A 23040-nucleotide genomic window follows, 5' to 3' on the forward strand; every position below is an offset into this window, starting at 1 on the left:
GGATGAATCTGTTAGGAATGCTGCAAATACAATTTCTGCATAGAGTGACAAATACAAGTAAATTAGTGGTGGAACTAGGACTTGAATCCAGAACACCAGACTCTAAATCCAGTGGTCTTTCCACTGAACCAGGTTGCTTTGATTCTTAGGAGAAAGGAATTATGTTGATGTCCTGGATTTGTGCCAGGCTTGGTCACCTCACTCATCAAAGTGTCTTCCAATGCTGATATTCTAAAAGTCATCAAGATCCCTCTCAGGAAAATGACTTATGGTCCCTTTCAGCTCATTAGTTCCTTAATTTCATTGTTGTATTTTTAATAGACTGCTCCTTAGACACTTTAAGTCAACAGAAGTTCCCACATGAGACCAAGATCACATACAACCCATGCTGCTGAGACACTGTGGGTCATTTGGAGGCAGACCAGAAATGTGCTCTGGTTGCCAAAAAGTATCTTTATCTTCTGGGCAGGGTCTGGCGATGCTTCCCTGATCTCTAGGATGCTCTAGTGAGCAAACACTCCCAGCTCCCTCCAGGCACATACTGTGATCTGTCATTCTAAGATTCACAGGTCCATAGATCTAGAGCTGGAAGGGCCCTCAGAGGACATCGAGTCCAATACCTTCATTTTCCAGGTGATGCTTCTGCAAGTCCAGAGAGGCCATTTAACTTCCCCACGGCTACACAGCTAAGTGTGATTCAAACCCAAGGTTTCCTAACGCCATGTGCAGTACTCTCTGTACTATGTTTTTCTGTAATTCATTAAAGCTTAGCACCTAAGTGCCTACTTTCACCCCCACGCCCTGCTATAGCTATTTGAGGAAGAAGCTGTTTCCAGCAGCCTTTCCACACTTCTCAGAGGAAGGAAGGAAAATTTCTTGTTCAGTATGTCTGTGTTGAGGGGTGAGAGAGAGCAGAGGGATCGATTCACTCTACTAGTTCTTGATAAGGACAAAGCCAAAGACTTTCCAAATGAGCACACTAAATTTTATAGTTTGTATGGAAATGTTTGTTCCAAGACAAAAGCCAAAGCCACTTCCTTAAGGGCATTGCTCAGAGGCTGCACTGAAATACCTTGGAGACCTAACACAGCATCTAGACAACTGCCCAGCCTTTCTTTAAACTAATCAGAATTCTAGAACCATGACAGACCACAGAGGACATTCATCCAACTCCCACTGATTCTGTGACATCCCTTACAGGGTCACCCAGTCATTGCTTGAATACTCCTAATGAGGGGAAACTCACTCTCTTAGGAGACAGCCCCAGATCATTTTATAGTACCTTTTTTTGTTAGCATGTTTTTCCTTATATCAGCATTTCTTGCTAACAAATAAAGGTACTTTTTCTCTTTGAAAAGAAGGGGACACAGGTAAGAAGGACAGAATGGAAGGAGGGGTGTCTTAAGGTACACAGCTAAATTTGATATAAACTTAAACTATATTAAGAGAACACAGTTTTGCATATAAATTCTTTTATTTATATATTGAAATATACATATTTGGATATTTATCAAATTCATAGAGGGTGACACAATGAATAAAGTACTTTGGTCTAGGGTCAAGAAGACTCATCTTTTTGAGTTCAGATCTGGCCTCAGACACATCCTAATTGTGTGACCCTGGGTAAGTCACTTAACCATGTGTGCCTCAATACCTCATCTTAAAATGAGCTGGAGAAGATGACAAATCACTCCAGTATCTTTGCCAAGAAAACTCCAAATGGGGTCATGAAAACATGTATGAAATGACTAATAATAACAAATTCAAAATGAATTAAATTAAATTCATAATGAAAGGAGAAAAAAATAGGGGCGGCTAGGTGGCACAGTGAATAGAGCACTGGTCTTGGAGTCAGGAGTACCTGGGTTCAAATCCGACCTCAGATACTTAATAATTACCTAGCTGTGTGGCCTTGGGCAAGCCACTTAGCCCCATTGCCTTGAAAAAATCTAAAAAAAAAATGGTTAAAAGATACTAAAACCAAAAACTTTTCTCAGAACAGTCTCACATTATTTCTATACCATTCCTCGTATTTCCTGCTTTAGGGGATCAAAATAAAAGCTAGTAGAAGTGGGACCTCTGCCCACAAATCCAAAGCTTCCTGCCTCCCTCTCCTTGTATATTTGATGGTCCTCAGCAGAGCCAGTGACAGATGAGACTCTGGAGTAGAAAAGAGGGACCATGACAAGACTACTTAGAATCATTTGCATCCTGGAGCAGCTGGAAAATAATTGATAACAATATCTAGCAATTTAATAGCATTTTAAGGCTTACAACACACTTTCATATATATATATATATATATATATATATATATATATATATATATATAAAATCTCATTTGATCCTCATTAACTACCCTAGAAATCAAGGGTTAGCCTTATTAGCATTGTCTCCATTCTACAGAGGGGAAACTGAAGGTGAGAACTGATAATCTGGGACAAGGTAAAACACTCCCAGCTCCCTCCAAAGACTCCCTCTGTTGGCCTGAGATCCATAAGATTTAGAACAGGAAGGGGCCTCAGAGGTCAAGTCCATTCTCTTCTTTTTTGTAAATGAGGTACTACAAAAAGTCTAAGCGAATGACTCAGCTAGGAAGGCTCTGAAGAAGAATTTGAACTCAGGTCTTCCTGATTCCAAGTCCAGCACTACCCACTGTGATATTTAGCTACCCTAAAGGGAAGAGAAGGACCAGTGGTGATGCTTCACACTGCTCTGATCTTTGAAGTGCAAAAAGCAAGCTTGCTCCCCTTGAAGTCATTATCAGCCCTAGAGAATCAGAACTGGTGCTGGAGCCTGGAGCCTTGGACTGAGCATGCACCTGGATATCTGCTGATAGTGCTTCCATTCCTTCCTGATATACTTCTTTCCTCCTACAGGCCTGAGGATCAGGTTGTTTAACTTTTCCCTAAAGCTGCTCACCTGTCTCTTGTACATTGTCCGAGTCCTGCTTGATGACCCAGTCCAGGGGATTGGATGGTGAGTTGTCAAAGCAACCCTTTTGGTCTGTAAGAGATCCCCATTTTTGTAATGAGGATCCACTGAGGATCTATTCATTTATGACTAGTATCTATTATGGATCCCCTAAGAGAGGATCTGCTGATTTTTTTGTTCAGAGCATCAGAGATTTAAATGACCTTTATTTGTTAGCAAGAAATGCTGATGTAAGGAAAAACATCCCTACATCTAAATTTCCTCAATTTACAGATGAGGAAATAGAAGTCCAAAGAAATGAATGAATTGCCCAGTTATATTCATTGTATGTGGGGGGGGGGGGATGGGAGGAAATTCAAACCCAGCTCTTCCCGATTCTAGGTCCAGTACTCTCTGTATTGACATCATGACTATCTCTCTAATTATGATTGCTATGGAGACACACTAGTTTATAAGCAGATAGATGGATGGATGGATCCATAGACAGATATATATGTATAAATGTAATTGATAAATTGGAATTAGAACTGATATATACACATATGTATGTATTCAAATATATACATGTATGGATAGATAGGCAGATACATGAAACATATATACACACATAATTATATTGTGTAGTCACATAAATATGTATAGGCATACATAGATAGGCAGATAGATACAAATGTTTATATAAAACCATAATTGAAAACAAATATATAAACAAACATAAGTATGTATATACATATTGAGATATATACATCAATTCCAATCCCAAATAATCAATTATATTTATATGTACACATATTCTTCCAACAGCTAGACTTTATGATGTTTCAGGTGTAACACTCATCCCCTTCGTGCAGATACTCTCAGACACTATATTTTTGCAACTATAGCTGCTGACAGTGATTCCCCCATGGATTAGATTTGGGAATGGAAATAGGAGGAACATTGTGTCATCTCCCAAATGACATATTCTAGTGTTCTAAAAGTGTGAATTCTAGTCCCAATTCATCAATTAATTTGACCTTGGGAAAGTCACTTGAACTTTGAGGATGTAGGGTTCTCACCAGTAAAAATGGGCATAATAATATCTACTTGTACCTACCTTCAAAGAGGTTTGCAAGGACAAAATAATGTCAGAACTCTGAAAAGTTCAAAGTGCTCTAGAAAAGTAAGCTCTGGTTTTATTGTTATTTCCTTTTAGGAGAGACAGAATGGTATAGCAGATAGAAAGTTGGTCTGGGAGCCACGAAGCCCTAGGTTTGAATCCCACCCCTCACATATCTTGCCTAGGTCAAGAATCTCTAAGCTTCTCTAAGATAGCACATTGCAGCACCTACCTTGGTAGCAATTTCCTTACCAAAGAGTTGCCTACACTGATTAAATCATATGGTCAGTTCCTTCCCCTACTTTTAATGAGTAAATATTTGTTGGGGGAGGAAAGGAGGAAGGGAAAGAATTGCTTCTGGTGAGGGTCTGCTCTTGGCCTGGCCCTGGAAGGGCTATATATCACAACTACAAAAAGTGCCAGTAGCTCCCTGACTGCCTGTAATTCCCTCCCTCCCTCCTCACCTTTGTCGGTTCTCTTCCTTTTGAGGTCAGCTGGAGCACTGCCTCTTTCGTGCTCTTTCCTGAGCCTCTTCCCCAATCCCAGCTTCCAGATGCTGAAAATTACCTTATATTCACTTTGTTTCCCATTTTATATCCAAACGATATAGCTAATTATGTTGTTTCTAAATAATTATTTTGTTTCCCTGAATAAAATGTAAGTTGCTTGAGGCTGGGTATTATTTTGTTTTGTTTCTGACTCTTCACAACAACTAATATAAAGTCATGTGGCCTAATAGATACTTAATAAATAGAGTTTGGTGGATCCCCCCTCTGGGTACATGCTTTCTGAATGGAACCCTAATGGGTCTTTGACTAGAAATCTTCTTGGAGGGGAAGGTAATATAGGTTGGAGAAAAGAAGAGAACAGAAATCACAGCCTAAAAAATGATGGGTAACAGATGTGTTATCAGAATTCTAGATCTGAAAAGAAACCTCAGAGGCCATCTAGTCAGAACCCTTCATCTTTACAGATGAGAAAAATGAGACCCAAGGAAAGTGAGTTATCACAAAGGTAGTAAGCAAAAGAAGAGGAATTTGAACTCAGATCCTCTGACTCCTGAGCAAGTATCTGTGACATCTTTTTGTGTTTCTGCAAGGGTGGTTCTGATGTGATGGAATAGGAATTAAGGAATTTGAGTCCATCTCAGCTATTGATCTACTGTGTGGCCTTAGGCCAACCTCTTCCTCCCACTAAGCTGCAGTTGCCTTATTAAAAAATAATGATTTTTGAATTCCTACCAGATTTTCTAAAATATTTTAAACTAATTCCTTGAATGTATTATTATAAAAGATTTAATAATCATGGGATTCCATAAAATTTTCAGTAAAGAAAAGATATATATAGTTAAATGCAAACATTTTGTTTAAAATAATTTTATTATAAATTAATCACTGTCAACAAAACATTAATAAAAAAGAAAAAATATAACCATATGTGAAACCAAAAGCTCTAAATAACTTAATTTGTTTCAAATATGAGTGTAAACATTAACAAAATAATACCTCATTTAACAGACAAGGAAACTGAGGCTGGCAGAGGTTAAGTGACATACTTAGTGTCTTACAGCTAGAAGACAAGATTTGATTTAAAGTTTTGTTATCTCCAAGACCAGCAGTCTACCCACTATGACTCTTACATCACTTCTTGAATGTTTTGGACTCTACATAAGTTTCTTCTGTTTTTTCCCCCCATATTTCTTTGCTTTCTTCAGCATGAATATTTTTTAATTTCTAACTATACAACAAATGAGTCTGGCTTGTTTCCTTTGTTGTAATGGTCTATTCTCTTATCTTCCATGGCTATCTTCATAGCTGGGGCTGCCCCAAGCAGAATTACACAGTATTCAACCAGTCATCATCAGACATTAATTGGTAAGTAGACAATTAGGCTAGAAAGAAATCTAAGAAAGAAGGGAAGAAAAGGTTTAGGGGAATGTCAAGCAATGAACTTGTGTGTTAGCAATAGTTGCCCAAACTTTCAACTTTAGATTCCCTAATTAGCACCAATTCTCTTGATAGAGAATGAGAAATTCTCCTAAATAAATGAATTAACATGATAATTTACTTTTTTATTTATGTATATTTGTTACAAAGGTTTTGTTTTGCTTTGTTTTTCCAATGGGGAAGGGAGAGAAAACTAATAAATGTTTGTTAATTTAAAAATGTAAAATAAAATTTTAAAAATTCACAATACATGAATAAAATGATCAAGCAAGTAATTAACTCATATTTAAGGATTTGTGATTTTTTTTCAGTGTGGGTTCTCTTATTGACACAGATTATATTCTGTGCTTTAGCACATTCTTCCATTAATGCTGAAGCAAAAAAAGAAAAAAGTCTTATCCTCGGTGATAAATGTAAGCTCTTTTAGAGTGAGGACAAATTCATCTTTTGTTTTAATATCCTCCATTGCCTCTTATTCAATAAATGTTTGTTAATGGATTAACTGATTGATAAGCCTCTCCCAATTTTAATAGTCTGGCCTTCAGAGGACCATAAAACCTGCAAGAGCCTATACCCTTCTGAAATAACTTTTGGGATTTAGTATCACCTTTGGAACACAAGATAACAAAGCCAAACTTTAAATAATATGACTAATTTAACTTATAATGCCTTATTATTATTATTGTTTTTCTCCTTTTTCCATCAAAATCTTTTACCACTAAAACACAGGAATGAAAATTATGTAGGGATTTTATTCCTTGGTCCCTTGAAAATGTCGAAATCCAGAAAGCAGTTTCCTCTCTAGAAGAACACAAAGATGAACAAGCATTCTCATCTTATAATAGAATTCCAAAGGCTTGTTGAGATTAGATATATGGTTCCACTTGAAAGAATTCCCATCTCCATGCCTACTCTTACCAAAACTTCAAAGATTCAGGAATGCTACTAATTAGAACACTGCAACCAGGATGAGTCTCAGAAACAAGTGGATAAAATATGTGAGTAAATAACTCTATAATATAGGAGGCATGTCCAAAGAGATATTCTTGAAATCTCCAGGTGATGATTCTCCCTGATCTGCCATTCCTGGGATACTCATGCTTTGACTTCAGTGTCTCAGGGCTCGAAATTTGTTACCTGAGCAGTGCTTAGAGGAGAGCTATGTGTGCATTGATCAATGGGATAAACAATCACAACTCTAAAGGATAAAGCATGCCTCTCACTTCTTAACAAAGAGAGAACAAATTAGAAGTGTAGCTTCTACATACAATTTTAGACTGGATCAAACATAAACTGATTATACTTAGTTGTTACAAAAGAAGACTTTGGTGCCGGGGGTTGGGAAAAGAGATCTTGGGGCAAAGTAGGAGGAATGATAGTGGAAAAGAACATCATTAAAACATTTCTTAAAATGCCCAGAAGAGGGGCAGCTAGGTGGCACAGTGGATAGAGCACCTGCTCAGGAGAACCTGAGTTCAAATCTGGCCTCAGACACTTAACAATTACCTAGCTGTGTGACCTTGGGCAAGTCACTGAACCCCATTGCCTTGCAAAAAAAAAACAAAAAAAAAATGCCCAGAAGACATTAGAAGGAAGTTTAGGAGGAGATTTGGAGAAGCAAGGCAATGCTGGTTGCACAATGGTAAAATTAATATATAAAATATATGTATTTAGTTTATAAAATAAGTTGTATTAATTGATTCAAGGTTTCATATAAAGTCCTCTTTTCTAACCTTATTTGTACATGGAAATGTTCATATTTTATTGTCTGTAATTTTAAAAATACTGATTGTTTTAAAAGTAAGTATATACTATCCCAGTTAGTTGTAGAGCTAAGGAGAAAAAGAGTGGGTATGCATTCCAAGCATCAAGGATGAATGTCAGAGAGGCAAGTCCTTCAAGTTCACAAGCAGAGTAAGGATCAACAGAAGCTATATAACTCCACACCCACATTACTTCTCTCCCTCCTCCAGTCTTCTCTATTCTTCAGTTTGCCCTTAGTACAACACTCATGCCTCTTATGTCATTCTGCCCAATCAACTTATCTAGGTCATGTTGTCATTAAGGTTATGAGAAAAATGTCCCTATCACCATAGTCATTAAGATAATGGATTTAGAGCTCCTTGGACATTATTAAGTCCAACTCCCTCATTTTATAGATGAAGAAATGGAAATCCATAGAATTTTAAGAAACCTGTTTAAGATCACACTGAGAGTAAGTGATAAAGGTAGGGTACGAACTTAGATACTCTGACTCCAAAGCTCTTGCTACTCAACACACTGATACTGGAAAGCATTACCCAAATTTAATAGGTTGCCCAACTTATCACACTTAATGAGTGAACTGATTTTGCAGAAATATGTTGCTCTGTCTCTATCTCTCTGTCTCTCTCTCTGTCTCTGTCTCTCTCTGTGTCTGTGTCTGTCTCTCTATATATGTGTGTGTCTGTGTGTGTGTGTGTGTCTGTGTGTGTGTGTGTGTGTGTGTGTCTGTCCCACCCCCTTACCATTTGTTGCAAGGGGAGATTTACAATGGAGGGATATATTCAGAAATGGGTAGCTTGGTGGCTCAGTGTATAAAGTCCTGGGTCAGGACAACCTGAGTTCAAATCAATTTGACATTTACTAGCTCTTAATAACAACTACTACTACTACCACATGTAAATGGGGAAGTTGCAGTAGATATGTTCTGGGATCCTTTTCAGCTTTTGTATCTGTAATTCTAGAATCCTATCTATGAACTATCACCCAGATGCTCAAGGGCCATATTTCAACCAACTTGTCCCTTATAATATAGTACCTATAGAAGGAGAAATGGCATCCAGAAATTAAACAAAAGGATATCACAACTTCCATAAAGCCAGGAATCTCTGGTCTCGGGAACTATGCAATTTAGTCACTCAATTTTTCATTTCTCCTAGAGAAACCCTCTAGAAAGACATAATGCTCCTTTCTATCCTTGCACAGATATTCCTGATAGTTCTCTCTGACAGCTCACTTCATTGGATAAATGAGGGAGACAATTATCTATCTGTCAAAAGCTTAGAGATTTTTTTTTTATTTTTTTAGTTTTTTGCAAGGCAAATGGGGTTAAGTGGCTTGGGCAAGGCCCCACAGCTAGGTAATTATTAAGTGTCTGAGGTCAGATTTGAACTCAGGTACTCCTGACTCCAGGGCCAGTGCTCTATCCACTGCGCCACCTAGCCACCCCTGAGGTTAGAGATTTTTAATGTTCAAGGCTACCCTGCCAGATCTAAACACCCACTCCATTCTGCTGGCTGCTCTAGGCCTTGTGAGTTTTTGTTCACTTTGCTTTTAAGTTGAGCTTGCTTTAGTTTCCACTCTGCCATCAATGGCTCTGCTGTCATACCTATCAGACATTTCCCAGCTCAGGCTGCATAGACTTTGGTGATTAGATTTTCCTTCCTTGTAAGTCCTTCTTCCAGGAAACACAAAATTGCCCTTCACTGTTACATACCTGTCTTCCTGGGGTTATGCAAGGTTAACAAAACAGAAAAGCTCCTGACTACCCTCCTGAGGCTGAAGGAAACCCCAGACAAGCACAAGAACATAGAATCTCAGAACTAGACAAGCCTGGGAGATGATCTGGTTCAGTCCATCATGCCTATACAGAAATTGGAATCAAATACAACAAATATTTAATAAGCCAAGTTCTAGGAATACAGAGACAAAAATGAAACTATCTCTGACTAAAAGAGCTTATATTCTACTGGAATTCCCTCAACTTCAAGCAAAGAACTCAGTACTTCCTAAGAGAGCTTGTCCAAATTTTTGGTCAGTTAGGAAATTTTGGATCATTAGGAAATTTTCCAATGTGTTGAACAAAAATCTTCTTCTTAAAAGATTGACCCAGTGTCTTCAATACTGATCTTCCTGGGAAACTCTTCCTTCCTGGATAGTGCGAAGGTAATCTGCCATGAGCAATGAAAATATACTTTGTAGTTGTGAAATCTTAATTGATGATGCTTAATGTGGTACACCACATAGATAAAGATTCTAGAACTTTGCATATAGTAGGCACTTAATAAATGTTGAATCAAAATGAATGAATGATAAAGCATTTATATTTTCATTCTTACCATGTGAAAAGCACTGAAGATACAAATAAAAATTTAAGATAGTCCCTGTCCTCAAGGAGCTCTTATTCTAATGGAGACAACAATACATGTAGAAGGTTTCAGTTGCTGGTAGGATGGTACAGTGACAAAGTGTTGAAAATGAATTATCTTCAATGTCATTTTCCAAAAAGGATCTCAGTTTCTGATGTTGAGCCATTTGTCAGTGCTACAAACTTCTGGCAAGAACTGTCTTCTCTGGGTCTTCAGGAACTGGGGCTTTAATACCTGCAAAAGCAGGTACCAGGTCATATCTCCATGAGGAATGCCAGGAGGGTGACTATCAGGAATGGGCTGAAAGCAAAACCAGCAGTTCTTGGGTACCAGTACTCCCAAGGCTCTTGGATTTACCTGCCTGTCTATGGTAGATGATCAACAATTGGTGGTGGTGGTTGCAAGAAAGGTGGGATACCACTTAACTCCCTTTGCCTTGCAAAAACCTTAAAAAAAAGAAAAGAAAAAAAGAAAGGTGGGATAAAAGGAATACAACCTGGTGGCTAGGTGACGTAGTGGATAAAGCACCAGCCTTGGAGTCAGGAGTACCTGGGTTCAAATCCGGTCTCAGACACTTAATAATTACCTAGCTGTGTGGCCTTGGGCAAGCCACTTAACTCCATTTACCTTGGAAAAATCTAAAAAAAAGGAATAAAATCATATCTGGGGGGCAGAGGTAGGGTGGTTTACCTGTCACAGTTTTTTTTTAATTCTCTCTCTCTCCAGGGCCCCAATCTTGTGGGTAGAGAGAAAAATGACTCTCTGGGCACTTCAGGTGAGTGACGACAATTTCACAGGTAATTCAGAAGTCATCTGCAAAGATTCTTTGCCCAAGATTTTAGAAAGTCCTCCTTTTAGATAATTTCTTTGAACTTGCCAAGTTGAAGAATATCTATAGAAACTAGTATTGCTTTTGTTGTCTTTGTTTCAAAAGCAATACTAGTTTCTATAGGTATTCTTCTATTTTTGTGGAGTCACTCAAAAAAGTGTTTGATATTATAGTAATAATTAATTTAGGAGGCAGCAGGAAAGCCTACCCCCCATTTCCAAATATCTCCTGATTATGTGTCATGGTGCCTAAAAATTCCACCATTATAGCTTTATTTCTTTGACCATATGAAGGCCTTTCAATCTCCCAGTGTCTCCTATTAAACTTTCTATATATAACTAGTCTGGTCCTAGGACTCCAACATTGCCTGCTTTTTCCATTAGGAAGGACCAGGCCTTCTGCTCTGTCATATACCACTTTCTTCTGTATCCTTTCTCTCCACCTTTCATTTTTTTTCCTCAGGAACTGGCCGTCAAATCAATATTTTCTTTGTTACTATGAAGAGTATGGTACTTTCTATGGATCTTAGTTGTAGGATGCCTGGACAGAGCTCTTTTCCCTGGCCATACTCCTTAGGGTTCCCTCACAAGTATCTCAGCCCCTTCTCTTTGAAATTCTTGGCCCCTTCTTTCTCAGCTTTCCATTGTATCTTCTGGAATTCCTGTACTATTACTAAAAAATTGACCTTCATATTAAACCTGTATGCCTTCCTTCCTTCCCCCATACTTTGAATATATTTTATATTTTAGTTATAAGTGCTCTTGTTGTTTATCACAAATAGACTATAAACTTCCAGAGGGAAGGAACCACACACACACACACACACACACACACACACACACACACACACACACACACACTGATCAGTAGTTCATAAATACTTATGGAATGGAATGAAATTAAAGTACAAATATCCCTGAAAAGGATGACACCATAAACCCTTATCAAGTAATAGCCTTGTTTTTGTTAATGCTGAGTGAAAGACCTTGAGGATGAGAAAGAGAATAGTCCTAAAGGCAAGGTCATCCAAGAGCCTTGGAAGGACTCAAAAGCATAAAAGGCAAAACAAGAAAGAGAAATTTCACTGACTTTAGAACTTGTCCTGGGATCATTTCTTCATCTCACTGCCTCCATTTTTAGGGATTTCTGAACCAAGAGCTACCACCCAGATATTCTAGCCTATGTTCTTTCCCTTCCTGGGCCCTGTCCCTCGTCTTCCAAGTTTTGGCTATTGTAGCAACCCTGGAGAAATCCCTGGTTCCACCCCAATTTTTCTTCATCTTATAAGCAAGAGGTTCAATGTCTACCCTTTGTTCTTTTCTAGGTCATTGTAGCATTAATAAGTTTCCTTGAGACAATGCTTCTCATCTATCTCAGTTACAAGGTAAGCACTCTCCTGATCTCCTTGGAAGTCTAGAGGAAGGATGAAGAATACAATCCTACTTGTTTATGTCCATCTTTTTCTCCTTGGGTTGTATTTTTTTCCTTTATGAGAAAGAAAGAAGGAATGTAGCCAGAAATGTCCTTCAACAAAGAATATAGGACCAATTGATCACATGGGATCGACTAAAAGAAAATGTACTTCATAGTAATAGTTACTGCTTATATAATACATTATAGTACCTGAGTTTTAGAGTTGAAAGGATCTTTATAAACCTTAAAATGCAACGTCCTCATTTTATAGATGAGAAATGAAGGTTGAAATAGTAACTTGTCCATGGTCACACTGTTTCACAGAGGAAGAATTTGAACTCAGCTTTCACTGACTGAAAGTGTAGTCAGGGATCTATCAACTTCACTACCTCTCCCTTATTTTTGTTTTTACTTTTTATTTATTTATTTATTAGAGTTCTAATTTCTTTGCATTCCATGTTACTGTTTTTTTCTTTAAAAAGAAAAGCTGAGGGGGCAGCTAGATGGCACAGTAGACAGACCACCAGCCTTGGAGTCAGAAGTACCTGGGTTCAAATCCCACCTCAGACACTTAATAATTACCTAGCTGTGTGGCCTTGAGCAAGCCACTTAACCCCATTGTCTTGAAAAGATCTAAAAAAAAAAAAAAAAGCTGAGGATAATTTATTGATTGCCTTGATTCCCTGGGCTGTACCCTGCCACAATCCCAATTTCTTAAGTCAGATTTTTGAAAACCCTGAGTTCTCCTTAAGGAACTTGTTTACCATTCAAGGAGGAATGTACACAGAGATGTATTTCTGGACACTGCCAACAGAAGATGTTCTGAAATACCATAATCTAGACTCCCTTTACTTCCCTGAAAGATTTTTTTCCCCTCCATGTTTATTTGAAACCAAATTTTCTACCTAAGAATAGGCCTATAAGATGCTTTAGGATAAATAGTATTTCTGTTCTATTATCTTTTTTTCCCTTCCCCTACCTCTTTCCTTCTCTCCCTTCTCTTTTTTTTTGTCTTCCCTCTTCTTTCTCCCTCTGTTCCTTTTTTCTCCCATTTCCCTCTATTCTCTCTTCCTTTTCCTCTCTTCCTTCCCCTTTTAGAAAAATGCACATGAACCAAAGTCACAGTCTGATCCATGAACAGGAATGTCTGAGTGACTTTCCCAAACAGATGCACTGTGCTCATCTCTTTGGGGAGTTCCTGTGATCTTTTGTTCATTCACTCCAGACTCCTGACTCTGAACCAGGAGATGCTAGCCTATCTTGTATTAAAGTGTCCCTGAGGTGAGCTTGGGGATTCAGGCCACTCCCCATCCTGGTTCCTTACTTTGCATAAAAGTTCCTTCTCTCACATAGAAGTGGGAGGCCAGGAGCCTCAGGAAAGGCTAATGATAATCTACTTATTCAGAAGCAGAAATCAGTTCTAGGATTGACAATTGCCAATTAAGATACCCAACTCAAAACAAAAGATGTAGTGGGGAGGTGTGTGCCTCTTCCCTTGCCAAGATGGTCACTAGTGATAAGACTGGACCTGAGAGAGGACTGTGGAAATCTCCATTCTTACCATTTGGGTTAATTAATCTATTAGGTATCAGAAGGGAAAGGGTAAGAAATGAAATCTGGTTTGTGTTAACTATTTCTACTGTCTCTATAATGACTATAATGATTACAATTATATTGTGTTGAATATCATTTGTCCAAAGTATTTGGAAATTCTTTTACAGGAGGAGATTGTAATGTCTACTGTTCTTCCCTGTTCCTTTCATTCCCCCCATTTTTCTTACCCCTTTTTCCTCCCCTTCAATGTCTGCTCTCCCGTTTCCCTTTCTGGCTTCCTCTCCCTCACTGTGCTTCTCTTTCTCCCTTTTACCTCTTCACCAACTCTTTTATATTTCTTCCCTCCCACATTTCTGCCTCCCTGTGTCCTTTTCTTTTCCTTTTCTTTATCCTTCAGCCATCTTCATGTCTTTCTCCCTTTCATCCCCTTCTACTGTCTCTCTACTGCTTTTCTCTCTATATCTCCATTTCTTCTTCTCCCTTTCTCTCTCCTCACCTTCTTTCCTTCTTTCATTCCTATATTTCCTTCTCTTCTCCTACTCTTTTGTCCACCTCTTGTCTGCAATCTATTCTTTCTTCTTCTCTCCATTCCTCTCAATGTCCACCTTTCCTTCCCTATGCTTCATTCCCTACTTTTGCTTTCTTCATCTTTCCCTCACTGCCTCTCTGGAATTTTTCCCTAAGCTATTGTACTGTTTGGCTCCACAGGGAAACATTTGGGAACAGATCTTCCGAGTTTCTTTCATCTTGGAAATGATCAACACAGTACCATTTATCATCACGGTAAATAAGCATTGGATCACCCATTCTATAGAGGAGGGATTTCTGATCTGGGTATCCGTCTTCTGGGGAATTATCCCCAAAGAGCTTCATCCCAAATGCTACTATCTACTGTTTCTTAGATTTTCTGGCCTCCCCTGCGGAATTTGTTCATTCCAGTTTTTCTGAACTGCTGGCTGGCCAAGTATGCTTTGGAGAACATGATTGTAAGTAACCAGAGACTGAATGGATTGTGGGTTTGGGTATTAGAAAATCTGGTGATCCATCTGTCTCCCTTCTACTGTTAGCAGGAATTGGTGTGTGTGTGTGTGTGTGTGTGATTTTTTTCCCCCAAAAGATATTTTTGGGCAGAGCTAAGCATATGCCATGAAGTCTCAGCAATCCATATTGTAGTTTACTTGCATTAAATCTTACTTTGACTACCATTGCTATCTATTCAACAAATAATCAAGTCCTTTGTTGGGTGTTACCTTACTCTAGCCCAGTAAGAGCTGGCAAGGAAAGCCTTTAAGGTAAAACACTTTATTGTCTTGGGGTGTAACAGCCAGTCTGCTTAGAGAGACCCAGTCTGCTATATGTTGACATTTTGCAGCCAATAAAGCAATACTATCCACCCCTGATAGGAAATTTAGAATCCACAGAGATTTCTCAATAGGATGGAGCTGGCAGGAAAGGAACAAATGATAAATCTCAGGGTCTCCTGAGTCAGGTTCAGAATATACACTTCTTCCTAACTTCTCCCTATTAGGATTTCTGTTTCCTTCAAAACCATATTCAAGGTCAGGGTAGGGTAATGGGATTCAGAACTTTATGAAGGGATAACCAATGATTGAAGCTGTGTATATTTAAACTAGAGATGAGAATTGTGGGGAACATAGTAACTGGTTTCTAGTCTTTGAAAGGTTATCATAGACTTTTCCTACTTGCAACCAGAGAAGTAGAACCAGTCAGTAGGAATTACAGGGAGGTAGAAATCTGTTCTCTATGAGGAAAAACTTTCTAATACATTGAGTTATCCAGAAATGAGACAGTGCTACCTCAAAACACAGTGATCTCCCTATCACTGGAGGTATTCAAGGAAGCTATTAGAGGATGCTTACACTGTGTTGTTGGTTATAGTAAATGAACATTGCTGCTTCCTCTCAACACTGATATGATATGACTCTGTTAATAATTAAATAGCAATTCCCAGTATTTGTTTACAGCTTATAAAGCATTTTGTATCATTGTCTCATTTGAACAAGCTAATTGATTAGTTTGAGGCTTCATTTCAAATCGCAGGGATAATTAAGCAATGAAGCCCCAAAACGATTCTGCTGCTACCTCGTTCTCCCTCCCCCAGAGGTCATGAGAAAAATGTGTAATTCCTGTTTGTCTCAGTTTCCTCATAGAAACAGAGGCTGTGTCCCTGCCTGGTTTGTGGGTGAGGAAAGTGAATTCAATCAAACAGACAATTGTTTCATAAACAACAGATGATCCCTAAGGTTCCTTCCAGCTCTAGCAGTCTATGAATCTGAATCGGTAGAGCAACTGGGCATTTTAAAATGACTAATTGAACCCATTCAAATTACTCACTATTTTTAAAACGAAGTTGAATGCAGTCAGTCAAATTACTAATAATTGGTGCCTAGTCCTAGACAATTATTATTAATCCTTCATTTTCAAAATAGTCAGTTGTTTTATTCCAACTTTGTGTACCTGAATATGTGTCTTTGGGAGCCTGTTTGTGACTCTGTTTGGCTTTCTTTGTGTGGGCATGGCCTGTGTATCTTGGAGAACTGTGGGCATGTCTACATGTGAATATGTCTTAGAGTCTGGGGGCCATTCCATCTGGAATACCCTTTCATTGCCATAGCTCCAAATCCTCCCCATTTTAGGGTCCAGTTCAAGAATGTTCTCCTCTATGAAACCATCTTGGAGCACTCAAGTCTTGAATAACCCCTGTAGTCCTGTAGCACTTGCTGCCTCTCCTGTGCTTTGGGGGCACCTAATTATGTTAGGGAAGCCTGGCACTTAATTCCACTCTGCTTTGTTTATGTCATTCTCTAAGTGGCTTGACTCTAAATCTCATCTATCTAAGCCAAGAGTGAGCTCTTTTCCCTCCTATCCTACCCACAGTTCCTGGTCAGATTCAATGCACTCAATAAATACAAGTTAAACCAAAGTGAGCTAAGCCCCCTTCCTTTCTTCTGCATCATTCTTATGGCAGCAATGTCCTTCCACAGAATGACTTCCACAGGGCCATTCTAAGAACTCAGTCTGCCATGTTTAACCAAGTTCTGATCCTCTTCTGTACCCTCCTGTGCCTCCTTTTTACTGGGTAAGTATCTTCTTAAGTTTGATCCTTGCTCAAATCCTTGGCAGCTCTCAAGCATTCTCACCTGTGGGTTTGTGATTTGTTCCTTTTCTATATTTACATATATATATATATATATGTATATATATGTACATATATATATGTACATATACATATATTGTAGATAGAGAGATAGATGACAGATAGATAGATAGATAGATAGATAGATAGATAGATAGATAGATTAGATAGATGATAGATTGGAGTAGGGTAAAACAGGTAGAGGGGGAGAAGGGAGAAAATTCCTAAGCCATTGAAATTGAAGTCACGTTTAGGTATTTGGACTGACATGGTATAATATATTAGAACTCTGCTACTTGCTAGATATGTGACCTTAGGCATAACTTCTCTGGGCTCAGTTTCCTCATGTGTAAAGTTAAGGGGGAGGGGGGAGAATGGGGCAAAGGAGGCAGAAAAGGCTAATGGCAAGGAGCTTGTATAGGAGCATGTATCCAGCCATTTGTGGTGCCCTTGGTTTCTTGTTTTCACAGACCATGATTCTTTCCTACTGCACAAACAAGTAGGATAAGCAAGAGGATCACAGTAATCACAGGATATAGAGACGAACTGGACCTTAGAGATTATCTAGTCTACTTCATCCCTGTTTAAGTGAAAAAACTGAGGGTCATTTTGGGGCATGTATCTGAGAGAAGGTATCATGCCCAAAGTCCCTGAGATAATAAGAGTCAGAGGCATGATTCAAACTCATGCTTCCATAATTACCTAGCTGTGTGGCCTTGGGCAAGCCACTTAACCCCATTTGCCTTGCAAAAAACCTAACCCCCCCCCAAAAAAAACCCAAACTCATGCTTCCTGACTGCTAATCTGTGTTCTTTTCCTTTAACTACTTTCTCCAAGCCTTTTCTGCTTTCAAGTCCAGTTCAGACTGGCCAATTACTAAGTTTAATTTTTCTTGCACCTTTCAGTTAGACAACTCTTCTAAAGAAGTCTACTTTTTTAAGAGTAATAGACTAGAAATCCTTTTTCAACACTCAGTTATAGTAGTGTACATGAATCATATATATGTGCTAATTATAAAAGACACTGATCTTTTCTTAGTGCATGGAAAAGTTTCTGAAAAGCACCAAGCTCTGTTTTTCCTGATTTCTGTTAGCCATGCACCTCCTAAATCATTGGAACCAATGCATTTTTCCAGTGGTTTCCTTCCTTGCTTAGTCTATGTTTCTCACTACTTGTGTGATCTTGGGCTAGTCATTTAACACCTCAGGTTTTTAGTTTCCTCCTTTGTGAAGACAGAAAGCCAGACCACATGACTTCCAGACATTATTCCACCTCTAACTGCTGTGACTTCTATAAGTATTCTCTGGAACCCAAAGGGCAGATAGGGACTTGTTCAGGGTGATTCCTACTGATGATCACATGTAAGAATTCATCCACTATCCCCCCAAATCCATTTTCATTCTCTACTTAATCTTTACAGAACCTGTGGTATTCAGCACCTGGAGAGAGCAGGAGACAACCTCTCTCTCCTCAAATCTTTTTATTTCTGCATTGTCACCTTCTCTACTGTGGGCTATGGAGATGTAACTCCCAAAATCTGGCCATCCCAGCTCCTGGTGGTCATCATGATCTGTGTGGCCCTAGTTGTTCTCCCACTCCAGGTAAGTTCCCCTCCTACAAGGGATGTATTCTTATGCTTACTAGTCAAATCAACAAGCATTTATCACCTACTATGGTGCAGTGACTAGAGTGTTGGGCCCAAGTTAGGAAGACTTATCTTCACAAGTTAAAATATGACCTCAAACCCTTACTAGCTGTGTGATCCTGGGCAAGTTACTTAACCCTGTTTGTCTCAGTTTTCTAATATGTAAAAGAGCTGGAGAAGGAAATGGTAAACTATTCCAGTATATTTGCCAAGAAAATCACAAATGAGGTCACAAAGAGTCAGAAACAACTGAAAAATAACACAACCAGAGCAAAAAATATTCCAGACACTGTATTAAGCTTTGGGGATACAAAAAAGACAAAACTTAGGCTCTTCTCTCAAGGATTTCACAATCTAATGGGAGAAACAATGATGGGAGAACAACTAGGTACAAAAACGCTATATACAGGATAAATTGGAATAATCAAAAAAGAAAAACTTGTTTTAAGGCTGATCTGGATAGATTTATTTTGGAAGATGAGACTTTTAGCTGGGATGTGCAGGAAGCCAATGAAACCGGGAGACAGAAATGAAAAGAAAGAGAATTCCAGACATGAGCCCATGATAAAGCTTAGATTTGAGAGATGGAATGTCTTATACAAGGAACAACAAGAAGGCCTGTGTCACTGGATTGCATAGCACACAAAGGAGAGCAAAGTGTAAGAAGACTGGAAAGGTAAGAGGGGACTCAGGTTATGAAGGGATTTAAAAGTCAGATTGTTTTATATTTGATCCTGGAGGTAATAATGAGCCATTAGAGTTTATTTAATGGGAGGGGGAGGTTGGGAGGGTATAGCATAGTGAGACCCATGCTTATAGAAATCTCAATTTGACAACTTGAGTGGAAGATAGGTTGGAGTGGGGAGAGACTTGAAGCAAGGAGACCAGTCAGCAGGATATTTCAGTTGTCCAAGAATGAGTTTAGGATGGTGGCAGGGCCAGGAGAAGAGGTTGTGAAGGTAGAATGGATCAGATTTGATGACAGAAAGAAAGGTGTGGGGGTAAGGTAAGAGAGAGCGAGGCAGCATGAAGAAACCAGTCTGGGTGATTGAGCATGTTGATGCCCTCAACAGCAATAGGAAAGTTTAAAAAAAAAGGAAGGACTTGGAAAAGAAAGACAACAAATTCAGCCTTTAATGAAAAGAAGTTAAGATGTCTACTAAATACACTTTGTTTCAGGAGACTAGCTAGAAAAGGAAGAGCCCTGGACTGGGAGTATGAACTTCATCTAGAATTTATTAAATGTCTCTTTTGTGCCAGATATCACTCTAAGCTATAGAACCAGAAAGACAGAACTAGGTTAATAACTGTCATGTGCTAGTTAGGTAACTTTAGACAATATGCTTCTAGTTACTGAGCCTTGGTTTCTGCTTCTGCATAATGGGAAGTTTCAACTAAATGGTATATAAGGTCTCTTCCAACTCTAATATTCTGTGATTCTGTGATTGGGTCAATCAGGAGACTCAGTTTTTCATTCTGACTGCCTTTACAAGCTTGGACACTTTACCTCTCTCACCCTTGCTTTCCTTATCTTTAAAATGGGGACAATAATACCTAGCCTGCTCTCCTCTTCTCTGACGTCTTCCATTTTCTAGCTAAAATCCCAGCTTTTACAAGAAGCCTTTCTCAACTTCCCTTAATTCTAGTGTCTTTAATCTCTTGATTACCTACAATATAGCATATATATCCCTACAATATAACATACAATATTCAATATAGCATATATATGTATGTGTGTGTGTGTGTATATGTACATGTTTGTTTGAATATATATGTGTGTGTGTGTGTGTGTGTATATACATATATATATATATAGCCTGTTTGCACATAATCATTTTCATGATATCTCCATGAGACATGTGAGCTCCTTGAGAGTAGGGGCTGTCTTTTACCTTTCTTTGTATCCTATCATTCAGGATAATGCCTGTGTCTTATAAGTGTGTGTGTGTGTGTGTGTGTGTGTGTGTGTGTGTGTGTTTTCATAGTCACTAATGACTATCAATTGAAATTATGTCATACTACATAATTATGATGGACATAACACTTCTCCTTTATCCCTAATACAATCATCTCAGTACATTATCCTCTCAGAGTAGGAGAATCTCAGAATTGGAAGTGAACTCAACAGTCATCTAGTTCAACTAATTGACACAAAGTCCCTTCAACAGTTTCTGCAACAAGTGTGTTTGAGACACCTACAAAAATTAAAGACCCCATTGGTCTTCTCACTGTTTTCCATGTGTCTCCTCTCCACTCTTCCCCCAGCATTTGTACTGTACTATTCATTCCTCGATTCAATTCAGTTCAATAAACATTGAATAAGAATCTAATTAGCCCTGGGTTAGATAATGGGTTTACAAAATCGAATGTGAGATGCCCTCCTTGAGGGCAGAAGACAGTCCTGAACACAAAGATGGAAGGTAGTAGTTTCAGGTTTGAGGAATAGCTGGTGTGGATGGAAGATAGAATTTATGAAAATGCGTAACATAAAGTAGTTAGAAAAGATTTATGGGAGCCAAATAGAACAGGCCTTAACAATCTGGATGAGAAGTTTATGATTATTCTAGAGGTAATAGGAAATCCCTGAAGGTTTTTAAGCATACTAATGACCTGTATCTTAAAAATATTAATTTGCTGCTGTGTGGAGAATGGATTGGAAAGGGGAGAGTTGGAAGCAAAAAGACCAATTAGGAGATTATTACAATAGTCCAGTTATGAAACAATAAGGGCCTCAACTAGGGCAGTGATTATATAAATGAAAAAAAGAGGACAGATCTGAGAACTGTAAATGGGTAAGACCAAACTCAATTCAACAATTATTTAATATCTACTATATACCACGCACCATACTAGGCAATGAGGATATAAAGACCCCAAAAAACACAATCCCTACCCACAAAAACTTATATTCACTTATATTCACTTCATTTCCTTATAGTTTGAGGAGCTAGTCTACCTCTGGATGGAGAGACAAAAGTCTGGGGGTAATTACAGCCGCCATCGAGCCCAGACAGAGAAGCACGTTGTCCTTTGTGTCAGCTCACTCAAGATTGACCTCCTCATGGACTTCCTGAATGAGTTCTATGCTCACCCTCGACTCCAGGTAATGTGTGAACCTTGTATCCTAAGCAGGATTGGAGATGAGATTCATGTTGCTCTCAGAGAGACCATCACAAGGGTCCTTAAGACAGGATAAGAACACAGCTGCTCTCTGACCTGCCTCCTTCCAGTTCTAATATTGTAAGACTCTATAACTTCTGCTAAGGCCTCAGTTTCTGTATCCACTTGATCAGTATAATGCTACTTACTTCCCTGAGGCAGAGGAATGTGAGAATCAAGTGCTTATGTGACTTTGGGCAAGTCATCTAACCTCTTTGGGTTCTAGTTTTTTCAACTGTTAAAAACAAAAGGTTAGACAAGTTGGGCTCTAGGTTCTGTTCCAGCTTTAAGTCTATGATCCTACAGTAATGAATTTTCAAATGCTCTCTTAAGAATATCAACTCATGCTATTATTTTCATGTTGCTCCCTCTGCATAAATAATGGACTCAGATGGATTTCCTGTTGCAGGACTATTATGTGGTAATCCTTTGCCCAACAGAGATGGACATTCAAGTGCGCCGGGTTCTACAGATCCCTCTATGGTCTCAGAGGGTCATTTATCTCCAGGGTTCAGCTTTAAAGGATCAAGATCTCATGAGAGCCAAGTGAGTGCAAAAACAGGACAAGGGGAAGAAGGGGAGTCTCTTGGAGTCATGGCAAGTAGACATTTGCCTCCTCCTACTTTCCAAAACCATAATTACTGCCAGAAGAAAAAGAGAAAGTCTATACTGAAACTGGTTTATGTGGGACTTTTTAACTATTAAGGGCCCAGGTATATACATTTAACCCTTGATGATCTGTGCTGGCTAAAGGAATAATAGCACAGATAAGCCCAAAGATAAAATTTTTTTGGCTTGTAAATGTTCTTTTGTGCTTTGGCAACACTATTTTTTTCTTTCTAATAATAAGAATGCATGAAAAGTAATATAAACTCCTTACTCACTAACAAGAAGCACAGAAATCCAAAAATTTCCCATGGGCAGTCCATACATAGATAACCTGACCATGAGAGCTCTTATTGTAATCACAGTCTCTGCAAGATACATTTGTTATGGGAGAATCCTTCCTGAGGAAAAGTGAATGATTCATAAATGAAGTCTGCTATGGCCAGCCAATGCATGCATAAAGTGGGTTGAGGAAAATTAAACAATAAACAGACCAGATTTCTGGTTTCTATTGAGAATTTAATGGATAGACCAATCAGTGAGATAGCTATCAATATGTTTTCTTTTT

General features: G+C 38.6%; 1 protein-coding gene across 5 annotated transcripts in view; it reads left to right on the forward strand.

Annotated features, from left to right (window-relative positions):
• KCNT1 (potassium sodium-activated channel subfamily T member 1) overlaps window positions 1-23040 on the forward strand; it is a 132405-nt gene that overhangs the window by 50710 nt on the left and 58655 nt on the right. For all 5 annotated transcript variants that reach the window (XM_074210671.1, XM_074210670.1, XM_074210672.1 and 2 more), the window contains 10 exons: window positions 2880-2979; window positions 5848-5907; window positions 10836-10884; window positions 12263-12322; window positions 14614-14688; window positions 14808-14891; window positions 16911-17005; window positions 18483-18663; window positions 21646-21810; window positions 22276-22412. In XM_074210671.1, the coding sequence (XP_074066772.1) occupies window positions 2880-2979; window positions 5848-5907; window positions 10836-10884; window positions 12263-12322; window positions 14614-14688; window positions 14808-14891; window positions 16911-17005; window positions 18483-18663; window positions 21646-21810; window positions 22276-22412 (1006 nt within the window). The remainder of the gene's footprint in view (window positions 1-2879; window positions 2980-5847; window positions 5908-10835; window positions 10885-12262; window positions 12323-14613; window positions 14689-14807; window positions 14892-16910; window positions 17006-18482; window positions 18664-21645; window positions 21811-22275; window positions 22413-23040) is intronic.

This window comes from Macrotis lagotis, chromosome 1, assembly GCF_037893015.1.
Source record: "Macrotis lagotis isolate mMagLag1 chromosome 1, bilby.v1.9.chrom.fasta, whole genome shotgun sequence".
NCBI lineage: Eukaryota > Metazoa > Chordata > Mammalia > Peramelemorphia > Peramelidae > Macrotis > Macrotis lagotis.